The sequence below is a fragment of the Cornus florida genome, unplaced genomic scaffold, assembly GCF_030987335.1.
Source record: "Cornus florida cultivar Cherokee Brave unplaced genomic scaffold, ASM3098733v1 CherokeeBrave_3.0.0_Hap2_Chr04, whole genome shotgun sequence".
Lineage (NCBI taxonomy): Eukaryota > Viridiplantae > Streptophyta > Magnoliopsida > Cornales > Cornaceae > Cornus > Cornus florida.
In genome coordinates, this window is record NW_026775574.1 from 25,084,399 (window position 1) to 25,097,292 (window position 12,894).

The window sequence follows — 12,894 nt, forward strand, 5'->3', positions numbered from 1 at the left end:
GTGGTCTAGAGACCACACTTGGTCTCTCATTTCTCTCTCCATTCTCCATTTTTCTTTTTCTTTTGCTACAATTTTTAAACTTCAATTACTTCCTCATTCCTTAGAATTTTTGGGTACTGTTTGCGACAAATCGAAGAGCTAAGCGAGATCTTTAAGTCTATGTAAACAATTTCAACTTTTGGCCTCCCCTAGGATTTCGAAAATTTGAACCCATTTGGAGGTTTTTCTACAAATTGAGGTAGGGGTGTTCTAATGCATGAATTCTTATACTTTTGTGAGTTTTCTAGCTTAAATTGATGTCTAACATGATCAATTGATGTAGAATCTTGTGCAAAACTTTGTGTAAATGATAAGCATGGAATATATGTGACTACTTGTTAGTTGTTTTAGAATAATTAAACATGTTAGTTGCTTTATGGTGATTAAACATGCTTACATGAAGTTAAATCCATGCCTTATATACTAGTTATGCAAAGTTAATGTTAAATGAGAGTTTTAGTATGTCGTTATAAATTTTGCTTTGCATAGCATGTGTGAAAGTTTTTATGGTTGGATTAATTGATTGAAGTATGAAGCATTTCATGCATTCATTGAGAAAGAGAAAGGGGGAAAAGTGTTTCAAAACAAATGAAATTGTTTTGGGAAAAAGTTTTCTAAAAGTGGTTGCGAAAAATTGGATGCCTAGGAGGTGTCTAGTGGTCCGTGATGTTATTGTAGTCTAGAAGGGAGTGCGGTTGAGCTAACTAGGCCGGATACGACACCTTAGAGGTGCCTTGTGGTCGTGGATAATTAGTCAACCCTTCCTTCGTGACGCCTTGGAGGTACCTTGGGTCGGATTACACTAATGGTTTGGAAGTTGAAAAGGATATGTTTTGGATATGGGGAGCGACATTTGCATGTCATTGCACTTCATTAGCATCTATGGTGTGTATATGTTGGATGACATTTGTAATATACTTGTCGTTATGGTTGTCATCATGTATTCCCTATGGTATGACCTTGTCGCTTTTTATCTACTCTTTGCGTGGATTCAAGGGGATCCAAGAAGTGTGTCTTAGACACTTCCTACTGAGCTTATGCTTACCCCATTATTTATCATTTTTCAGGTTTGGGAAAAGAGGTGGCGGACAACGATCCACCACGATTCTAGAAAGGGTTGGAACTTGCATTTTGCTCTCTTTTGTATAGAACTATGAGCCATGTCTTTATTGTAAAGCCTATTAGCTAATTGTTAAAATTGTAAATCATGGTTCTTTTGTACATTTTTGGTTTTGCTTAGAGATTGGAATTTGATATTAATGTAAGTACCTTAGTTAAGGCCGTTAATCTATGTAGTAAATCATGTATTACATTGTGGATTAGGTGTTGAAAGTTTGTATTCATGACTCCAAGTGTTTCAGGACAGGTCATGCTCAGTTTTAAGCCTCCATGATAGACCTTTGTTCATTCCCAAGTCCTTGTTATATTCTCTAAAAATTATGGCTCGCATGTATTGTTTCGGTCGACCGAAATGAGCACTTCGGTCGACCGAATTGTCCAGAGACTTCATTTACTACCCAGATCAGAACCAGTCGACTGGAATGAGCACTTCAGTCGACCAGTACAGGTGCTATTTCGATTGCCGAAGCACCACTTCAGTCGACCGGTTTAGCTACTGTTTGTGCACCTTGTCCTCTTCTCTTGGTGGAGTTAATCTCGAGTCTTGGAAGGTCATTTGATGCCTGCATAGGTTATAATTAGGATGTAATGATGAGGTCATAACACTAGATTTGATAGGATTGACCTAGGTAACCTCAGGTTCGGGTAAGGACCCGGCTAACGGTTTGGACCTACGGGTTCGAGACGTTACAGCTCGAGCCTCAGAACTTAAGCTTGAGCTTTGGTACTTGAATTCTTCCAAACTTCACCATTTAAGCTCTCGGCTTGCTTTGAATGACCCCAACGACTCTGTAAGCTTCGATATCAGTCTTTTCATCATAAAATCTCGGTTTTAACCGTTTCTCTGGGAAAGTACCTGTAAACACATAATAAATATAAATCAGTCTAATAATGGATAGAAGTATTACTTTAGGTCTTACATATGTATATTTAGGGGCTCGAATATGCAATATTTAGCACTCATCAGTTATGAAATTTTATTTTTTATTTTTCAAAATGAAAGCAAAAAAAAAAAAAAAAAAATCTAATTCCTACAAATACAAAGGAAACATGATGTACCCCCATAGGATGCTAAGTTTAACATCTCTAGTAGACAAAATGTCTCTCCTTATCCCGTATCCAACAACTCTTTTACCTCTATCATTGCAAACTTAATCCTTTGGGTACTTGCAGAATCTGAAACAATATGAACTGGTGTGGTTCCATTAAGACCCAAGGAAGAGTACTTAAGCTTATCTGGTGGTGGCTTAGGCTCAAGTTTGTTTATAGACTTACGAGAAGAATGAGGAGGAATGCTTGAGATCAATGGAAGAGGGTTTTTCGATAGAAGAACTGAGAGTGAATCAAGGAAAAAACACTCATTCTCATAAGAGAATTGTGAAGTGGCATTGAAGATGTTCAAATTGACTTGCATGTTCCCAAAAGTGATATCCATAGCCCCGGTCCTACAGTTAATGCAGGCATTCACTGAAGCTAAGAAAGGACAGCCAGAGATTATGGGTATGCGTCTCTAAGGATCATGGGCGAGTTTTGTGTCAAGAATGATGAAGTCTAGTGGGAAGTAGAACTTATCAACTTGTATAAGAACATCTTTAATGATCCTGCGTGGTTGCTTCATAGAATGATTAGCAAGTTGAAGCACAACTGACATGGTTTTAAGTTCTCCCAAGCCCAATTACAAGTATACCAAGTAAGGAAGAAGATTAACACTAGCTCTTAAGTTAAGGATAGCTTTCTTAATTGCATTGTTACCAATGATACAAGAAATAGTAGAAGCACCGAGAAAGAGTTGTTGGCTGTAGTATTTGTTATAGACAAGTTTCGATCATACCTCCTAGGATCTAAGGTTATATTATTCTCTGACTATGCCGCTATGAGGTGTCTATTTTCGAAGAAAGATGCTAAACCTCGTTTGATTCATTGGATCCTATTGTTACAAGAATTTGATATTGAGATTCGGGATAAAAAAAGGGTGTGAGAATGTTGTAGCTAACCACTTGTCTAGAATTATCATAGAGCCTGATAAGGATTCAATGCCCTTGAATGAATCCTTTCCTCATGAATAATTTCTAGTTGTCTCCCAATTACCTTGGTTTCCAGATATCGTCAATTATCTTGTTACCGGTCAACTCCCTAGTCATTGGACCAAACATGATAGATTTAGGTTTCTTGCTGAGGTTAAAAATTTCTTTTGGGATGATCCATATTTGTTTAAGTTCTGTCTTGATTAAATCATTAAGAGGTGTGCTCCCTAGAGTGAGTTTTATAGTATCATCTCCTTTTGTCATAACCATGCATGTGGTAGTTATTTTGGTTCTAAAAAGACTGCTACAAAGATTTTGCAATACGGATTCTATTGGCCTACTCTTTTTCGTGACACCCACATATACCCACGTATTCTGCTCCACGTGTGATAGGTGTCAATGTATGGGTAGTATTTCTTGTAGGAACATGATGCCACTCATTCACATTCTTATTATTGAGATATTTGATGTTTGGGGCATTGATTTCATGGGTTCATTTACTCCATCATTTAGTTACCTTTACATCTTTGTCGTTGTTGACTATGTTTCCAAATGGGTCGAGGCTGTACCTTGTAGGAAAAATGATCATAGGGTCGTCGTCCAATTCTTGAAAGATAATATTTTTTCTCGTTTTGGTACACCTCGTGCAATTATAAGTGATGGTGGTGCTCATTTTTGCAATAAGCCATTTGAGTCAGTCATGAAAAAGTACTCCTCACTCATAAAGTTGCCACCGCTTATCATCCATAAACAAGTGGATAAATAGAAGTTTCCAATTGAGAGATTAAAAACATTTTGGAGAAAACAGTTCGACCCGATCGCAAGGATTGGTTAAAACGTTTAAATGATGCTCTTTGGGCTTATTGGACCGCATTTAAGACCCCGATTGGAATGTTCCCCTATAGACTTGTCTTTGGCAAAGCTTGCCTGTGGAATTAGAACATTGTGCTTATAGGGCTATCAAAACATTCAATTTTGATATGCACAAGGTTGGGCTACACCGTAAACTGCAACTTAATAAGTTAGAAGAAATTCGTAATGAGGCATATGAGAATGCCAAGAATTATAAAGATCGGACTAAAGTGTTTCATGACAAATCTATTCTTACAAAATCCTTTGAGCCCAACCAGAAAGTTTTGCTATTTAATTCTTGATTACGTCTCGTTCCTAGAAATTTGCATTCTCGATGGAAATAACACTATTTATTCTCTCTTTTTAAAAAATCAAATAAATACATACTTAATAAAAACGAAAATAATAATATTTCTTACATATGTACTTACAATACCCTTGATCTCCTCAGCGGGTGAGCAATTCCTGATGATAGCGTGTTATAGATATACCAAGATGAGAGCTTTTTAAACAAAGATAAAAAATAATAATAATAATAATGAAACACAAAGTAGTGAAGTAAAAAGCTTTCTTTTGTCAAGTACATCCATAAAAGTGTGTATATATATATATATACATATAGCTTCAAAAACAGGCTTCTGAAAGCTATGTAAAAAACTTCTTCTCTAAGCTAATAAGGGTTTCATCTGTAAGCTAAGTTAGGAGTTTCCTCAATAAGCTAAGTAAGATGCTTTTAATGTAAACTAATATTTAGGATAAACATGAGTCAATTCCACTTTTATATATATATATATATATATATATAGAGAGAGAGAGAGAGAGAGAGAGAGAGAGAGCACACATCAAACTATCAATAAAAATTAAAATGATACTAGTACTAGCATTAACAATTCAGCATTCGACGTCCAGATTACTATATATATATATATATCAAAATACCATGTCAGTTACTGACTTGATAGTTGTTCACTGTTGACTAGGTGTATCATTCATCAAATCCAAAGGAATCTTGTATGATATGTATTTTTTCAGTTTCATCTAATAAATTATATCCACTTGGCAAAACTACAAAAAGGTTTAATTCTAAATAAGCGGATCTATTGAGGTATCATCCGACTCATCCTCCTAACCCGTGATAAAAGCCTTCTAAAATCTAAAATCTCAATTCATTTACTAATACTCTTCAATATCAATCATTAATACTTATTAAGCTTATAATATAAAATTCGTGCACAAATCACATCATCAAGTTTCTTGATTTAAAATGGATTTGTTATAATAATTAAACATGCCAAAACACCTTACATTAAAGAGTTATTAGGAGAACCAAAAAAATATTGGGTGGCGATATAGTGTGTTTGACCATGGATATTCAATAATTTTTAAAATAATAGGAAATAACTATCTATCAGAGTCAGAAGTACTACATAGTCGATTTAATTGGAATACTGATAAATTTTTCAAGAGATATTTCTGACGACAAAAATTACGAGGTTGTTGTTAATGGTCAAATAGATTGACGTATTAATAGATTCATCTATTTATTTATTTTTTATCTCACATCTCTGTCTTAATTCACTCCTCAATATTTAGTACACTAATATGTTTTTTTTTTTTTTTTGTCATGAGAGTTCTCTTTGGATAGTCTTTCTATAATTCATATCCAAATTGAGGGACTTTCTCTCTCTAACTTCTAGAGAGAGAAACATCACGTTCCAATCTGATCTTGCCCTTTTTCGGCCAAACTCTTCCCAATGCTCTCTTGCTTCTATCTTTTGGTTGTTCTTTGTTCATCAGAGTTGTGTTTTTCCTCTCCCCGTAGAGGTTTATCTGTTTATCAGAGTTTCCATGCTATTTCCGATGGGGTTTTCTACCCTCCAGTCTCAGGTTCGTTATTTCTGTAGGGGGTCGAACTGGATGGGTTCATGGCTTACGCGATCTGTTGGAACTAGAGTTTTGCTCGGTGGAAATCTGTTGGGTCCATATTCATATCCATCGATCTTAACTTTTGACCTAGGTATTGTGTTGGTTTCCTTCGTGTATCCTATCGTTCTACAATTATTTGGGGGTTGGTTTGGATAATGTCTTTTCTCTGGGTTGTTTTGGTTTTCCATGGCAGATTCATCGATTGTTAGTGCTGGGATTCCGTCGGTCACCATGGAATATAGGATAAGGTTTGGTGTTGCCGATTTTCTTCGTCCGGTGGGTGCAATCTGTTGGCCTGGGCATGCACTTTGTTGTTTGGGGGTGTGTCACCGCTGGGGGTACAATTACAGATTTCACGAGTTAGGCGGATTTCTACAGTAACCATTGTTTGTCTGGTCAGCGCTGCGTCTATTCCGGTAGCCACTGACTTTGGGTCGTGGCTGGATGTTGCTGGAATAAGTGGTCTTGATGGTCTGAATCCGCAGCGTGGTGTTTTTGTTGCTCTCTATGTTTGGGAGTGGTTTTCTGTTTCTTCTGTTGTCATCGGCTTGGTGATGGTGGTTTGCCGGCGATATCTTGTTGCCCTTTGTTTGTTCCTCTAACGCACCAAAGTCGTCCTCAAGTTCCGTGTGCTACTGCGATGAGTCAAACTGTAGACCGATGTTGCTGGAATAAGTGGTCTTGATGGTCTGAATCCGCAGCGTGGTGTTTTTGTTGCTCTCTATGTTTGGGAGTGGTTTTCTGTTTCTTCTGTTGTCATCGGCTTGGTGATGGTGGTTTGCCGGCGATATCTTGTTGCCCTTTGTTTGTTCCTCTAACGCACCAAAGTCGTCCTCAAGTTCCGTGTGCTACTGCGATGAGTCAAACTGTAGACCATATGTATTTGATCTTTTTTTCTTTTTTTTTTTTCTTTTTTTTTTTTTTTCGGAGAATGAAGCTAATATTATAATAATTAAAGGAGCTGTACATATGAGGCCTTTGGCCCAAACAACCCATACATGATGGAAACCAAAGCCCCAAGGCTACAAGGGCTAGGCCCAATGAAATAAACAACAGAGCATCAAATAACGGCTAATTAGCCGTTAATGGTGGTTTGATACATATCCGGTGACTGGCTTTTGCAACGATTGAAGCTTAAGGCTTCAAATCTTCAATCAGGTGGACGCGGCGGCGGCCGGCAACAAGACGGCGAAAGATCCCAGTCCTTGAGAATGTGATGCGCAGCAATGGAATCCCTGAAGATCCCTAATTTCATGATAGAGGTGATGGAGTGGGAAATCCTTGCCCGAATTGAATTCTGTGATAGCTTTGATCCACGGAAGATACGGGTATTTCTCTCCTCCCAAATGTGATATACCAAAGTCGCGAGGCAGAGCTTTCTAAGTAGATTCCATGGTGATGGAGAAGAGCACTGGATACTGAAGATTGAAGCAATTTCCAGCCATGTCAGAGCTGTAATAGAAATCTTGCATTTCGCCTTGAAGAAAGTCCAAATTGGGGAAGTATACTCGCATGAGAAGAACAGATGAGAATGAGATTCTGGGTTGACATTGCACAGAGCACATACATTGTCAAATCTAGCCATTGATCTTCTATCCAAAGTAGGGAGGCGACCTTGAACAGCTAGCCACATAATGAATTTCATTCGTGGTATAGCTGGAGATTTCCAAACCAAGTTGTACCATGAAACCAATGGAGAAGAAGGTGATAAGAGAGCTGCAGTATGCTTGTGGCTGAAACTTCCAGATGGTGAGGCTGCCCAAATCAATTTGTCATTCCCTGAATTATTTGGAGCTCCAAGTGCAAGGAGTTCTGGGATTGCCGAAGAGATTGATGCAGGGAAATTCCAAGTTCCACCAGAAATGAAGTGGCTTACTGTGGTTGAAAGGTCTAGACCAGCTGCAGTGAGGATTTGGGAAGGGAAACGAGTGCTCAATGGTCCAGCAGGAAGCCAATTATCGTACCAGAAACAAGTAGACATGCCATTTCCAACTTGGTGCTTAATGAAGTTTCTTGCATGGTGCCTCTATTGAAGGAGTTTCCTCCAACTCCAGGAACAGGATTGAGGAATTGCTAAAGCCCACAAGTTCTTGCCTTTGATGAGGTAAGTCTTACACCATTTAATCCAAACTCTATCTGACATGTCTGTTAGAAGATCCCATATATATCTAATAACTGCAGCTTGGTTTGAAATAACCAAGTTAGGGATATCCAAACCTCCTACCTCCTTAGGTTTACAAATATCCATCCAAGCAATCTTAGCACTTGTGGACTTCATTTCAATGCTAGACCAAAGGAATGCCATGAGAATTCTATTGATCTCATCAAAAACCCCTTTAGGAAGGATGAATATACTTGACCAGTAGACTTGGGTAGAGACTAGGACAGATTTAATCAATTGTAGCCTACCTGTATAGGATAGTGACCTTGAGGTCCAATGAATTATCCTGTGGGTGATCCTTTCAATGAGAGGCCTACAGTCAGCTGCCCTTAAACAGGTTGAGATTAGAGGAACCCCCAAGTGTCTAATAGGGAGATAACCTTTATTAATTCCTAGTAGGCTTAAAATAGTTGCTTCAGTAGAGGGATCTACCCCTGAGAGGAATATTGAGCTTTTGGACAGGTTGATGGAGAGTCCTGACATGGTGCAGAAGTGGTCCAAGGCTGATTTTAGGATGGATACAGATGTAATGTCACCATGGCAAAAGAGAAAAAGATCATCTGCAAATGAGAGATGGGTGATACCCAGCTCTTTGCACCTCCAATGGTATCTGAATCTAGGGGTTCTAGAGATAATATTCTTAACAGTTTAAGTAAAAATATCCATGATAATGACAAATAGGAATGGGGAAATAGGATCACCTTGTCTTAAGCCTCTTTTCCCTTTGAAAAACCCCTTGAATTCTCCATTAATAGCAATAGTGAAGGATGGGGATGTGATGCATGCTTGGATTAGCTTGATGAATCTTGGAGGGAAGTTGAGATGGGAAAGACAGTCCAGTGTAAACTCCCATTTAACTGAGTCGAAAGCCTTCTTAAGATCAATCTTGATAGCACACCTTGGGGGGGGGGGGGGAATGTCTCTGTGATAACCTCTTAATAGCTCATGAGTGAGTAATACTGAGTCAGTAATCTTCCTGCCTTGAACAAAGGCTGATTGGGTGTGATCAATGATGTGAGGGAGAGCCAGTTGTAGCTTATTAGCTAAAAGCTTTGAGATACATTTGTAGATGGTGTTGCAGCATGAGATAGGTCTGTAATCATTGATGGTGGAGGGGTTTTGACACTTTGGGACAAGGGAAATGTATGTAGAGTTAGCTTCACCTAGCAGCTTACCATTCCTGAAAAACTCAGAGATGGCCTTAATTGTTGAATTACCTACAATGCTCCATGCTTGGTGGAAGAACATGGCATTGTAGCCATCAGGGCCTGGAGCTTTGTCCTTATTTAGAGATAACATGCAAGATTGAATCTCATGTGAAGATGGGATAGAATCCAAAATCTGGTGAAGATGTGAGGGAACTGCCTTGGTGATGACTCTTGAGAGTTCAGCTTAAGTGTGGGTAGTTGGAGGGCTTATACCAAACAGATTCTGAAAGTATGAGACAATTTCATGAATAATTCCATCTGCATTATCAAGTCGAATTCCATTTGCATTGGTTAAGCTACAAATCTTCTTCCTGTTAACTCTAGAGGCAATTGATTTATGGAAGTAGGATGAGTTGTAGTCCCCAAGCTTAAGCCACACCATTCTGGATTTTTGCTTGAGCATACATTCTTGAAGATCTGAAAGTCTTGTGTACTCCTTAGTAAGAGAGAGATCAAGCAGTCTGAGTTGAGTATCACTTGGGGAGAGATCAAGATCCTTTTGACATGTATCTAGCTCCATTTTAACTGCCTGTAGCTTGGAATCAACATTTAAGAAGTCCACCTTGCAGTTGGTTTTGAGGATGTGCTTTAGAGATTTCAGCTTTTTAACCACTTGGAACATAGCTGTCCTAGGAATATAATGGTTCCAAGTACTCTGAACTGATGGTAGAAAGAGAGGGTGAGAGCACCATGCATTGAAGAACTTGAAAGGTAAACATCTTGTGTGGGAGTTAGTATCAATTGTAACTAAAATGGGGCTGTGGTCAGATACTCCAGGGGTAAGAAAGGTGCACTCTGATCTTGGAAATGAGGTGTTCCATTGTTTGTTGATGAGGGCCCTATCAAGCTTTTTGGTAATGCAGGCTGAGCCAAAGCTTTTGTTGTTCCAGGTGTATAAGATGCCAGTGTACCTAAGATCCTCAAGTTCAGCTTGTTGTAAGCATTCACAGAAGGCATTAATGGCTGGATTCCATCTAACAGAACCACCATTCTTCTCAGCTGAATTAGAGATGATATTGAAATCACCCATAACCAGCCAAGGGGAGTTGCCAAATAGAGTAGAATGGTGGTTGATATCCTTCCATAGGGAGAGCCTTTCTGCAGCAAAGTTAGAAGCATAAATGAAAGAGGAGTAAAAGGTGATATTTTGGTCGATGATGGATATAGAGCAGTGGATGGATTGCTTAGTTGTACATACAACATCAAGATCAATGGTATTGGGATTCCACATAACCCATATTCTGCCAAGCTGGGAGAAAGAGTAGTTGTGGACAAGGTGCCAGTGAGCTGCAATTTTATTATGGATTGCATCCACATTAACTGGGGAGACTTTAGTTTCTATAATAGATAGTATATCCAGTTTCTTCTCAGAGATCATCTTCTTGATCTCAGCCTGTCTAGAGGGCATGTTTAGCCCCCTAATATTCCATGCTAGGATGGAAATCATTGGGGAGTGGTGGGAAGTGAGGGATCTGGATACCTTTGAATCCCATGGGACTCATAAGATATCAAGCCTGGGCTAAGGCTTTTGTTTCTTCTTGCTTGAGACTTCATAAGTCTGACTGTGGATCTTCTTGGGGTTATACTTGGAGCACTGTGATGATCATGATCTCTTGAACCAGAATGAAACTGTGCAGGTGTTGTAATTGGTGATGTGGTGGTTGTGTATGTTTTTGGAATAAGCTCAGGAGCACTGTGATGATCTTAGTTCCTTGGGATTGTGTGAACCTTCATATGTGTGGCTGTTGGTGAAGTTGGGATAGTAGATGAGGATGCAGGGTTTGATGTGGGGCTATTATGGTTTGAGTAGCATAGCTTTTTACAGCATGAAGGTGAGGGTTGTGTTCTCACTAGGACTTTAGGATTTTGAGATGCTGATCTTTGAGGTGATTTTGATACATTGCCATTGTCTTGCAGCTTAGAGTGGGTAGAGGGATTGGAAGGTAAAGATGGAGGGGTTGGAGATACATGTGATGGGGAGTGTTGTGAGGATTGGTGTGGATTGGTGTCATGGTTGGCTTGTAGAAGAGGGGAGAATCGATTATTAGTGTGAGAATCATTTGCTGGAGCTTTATTCCCAGTCTGCCTTCTTTTCTTCCTGACAGTAATCCAATCATTTGAGGGGCTTTTGGTGGCTGGGCTATTATCCCTTGCAGGGGTGTGTTCAGTGACATTCAGTGGGCATGAGAACTCTGTGTGGTTGAGCTTGTTGCACCTTTTGCATATTTTGGGTAGCCATTGGTACTCAATACCAATTCTTTCAATTGTATCATCCTCCATTATGAGTTCAACTTCAGTTAAAGGGGCTGCGAGATGTCAATATCAACACAAATTCTTGCATATTTGAGTTTAGTTCTGCTCGCTGTTGCTTGATCTGCATAAAGGGGGACCCCTACTGAGCTAGCTATGTGACTAAGACCTGTTGCAGTCCAGTAATGGGTAGGTATATTGAAGAATTTAACCCAAATTGGGATACAAGAGGCTGTGCTGTGGTATGGTGGAGGCTGAAGGCTCCATTTCTTGAGGGAGAAGGGATGCCCAGCTAAGTTCCAAGGGCCATTTGTGAGGACATTTTCAGCTTCATGGCTGGTGCGAAATCTAAAAATGTAGGAACCATTGTCTCCAAGTATTGTGTTAGTGAGTCCATAGGAGTTCCATATCTTAGTTACTGAAGATTGAATGACTTTGAAAGGAAGTCTTTTGTGTGTGGGTAGTCCAATGAGGTGGGTTTCCTGCCAAAACCTTATGCCTTCCATTGCCACTTCCTTTGGAGGTTTAATGACAGACTTACCGTAAGAGGAAGATGGTTTAATGTAATCTAAGACCATCAAGTTGGTTTGTTGGGAGACTACTTCAGACCATTTCTTTGACTTGGTAAGCTCATTTGACTTGGTAGGTTCATATGGCTTAGTTGACTTGGTAGGTTCATATGGCTTAGTTAGCTCATTTGACTTGGTTGGCTCATTTGACTTGGTAGGTATAGCTTTTTCAGTGATGTGATGGGTTAGGTTTGATAGTAGGAGGGGTTGAGCACTATTTGGTGAGCTCTGTTGGAAGTGTAGGGTGTGTGGGAGAAAGCAGTCTGAGTTTTTGCCATTTTGGTGTATAGGGGTGGTAGTGTGTTCGTGCACTTTATTGACCAATGGACTATCATTTAAATTTGAATTCAAATTCAAACCTGTTTCTGGTGCTTCCTGTGCAGGTTGTCTATGTGCTGGGGTGGTGGTGGTAGTGGTGGTGGTGATGGCTGGGACTGGTGGTGGAGGACTTACTTGTTGATGCTGATAATGTGGAGCCTTTTCACTTGCTGCATGTGGCCTTGCTGCAGTAGGCTCACTCATTGGTGATAGCTGGTTGCATTGTTCCAGTTGTTTTTTGGCCTTAGCTAGATCTTTTCTCAATTCTGAAACAAGCTTCTTCTGTTCTTTGTACATATCCATTGCTTTCCCTAGGTTTTCGTCCTTCCACTCGAGCTGTTCTTGAAGTCTTTCAATTTGGTGGCCTGGAGAGCTGTACAAGAGGGGGTTGAAGTTCTTGGGTGGGTAAGGTTTTGGGGAAGCTACTG

General features: G+C 39.5%; 1 protein-coding gene across 1 annotated transcript; it reads right to left on the minus strand.

The window, feature by feature from the left end:
- Nucleotides 1-9,513: 9,513 nt before the first annotated feature.
- Nucleotides 9,514-10,737, minus strand: LOC132304851 (uncharacterized). Its single transcript, XM_059802560.1, has one exon. It carries the CDS (start codon nucleotides 10,735-10,737, stop codon nucleotides 9,514-9,516), a length of 1,224 nt encoding a protein of 407 aa, XP_059658543.1.
- Between the last annotated feature and the right edge of the window lie 2,157 nt (nucleotides 10,738-12,894).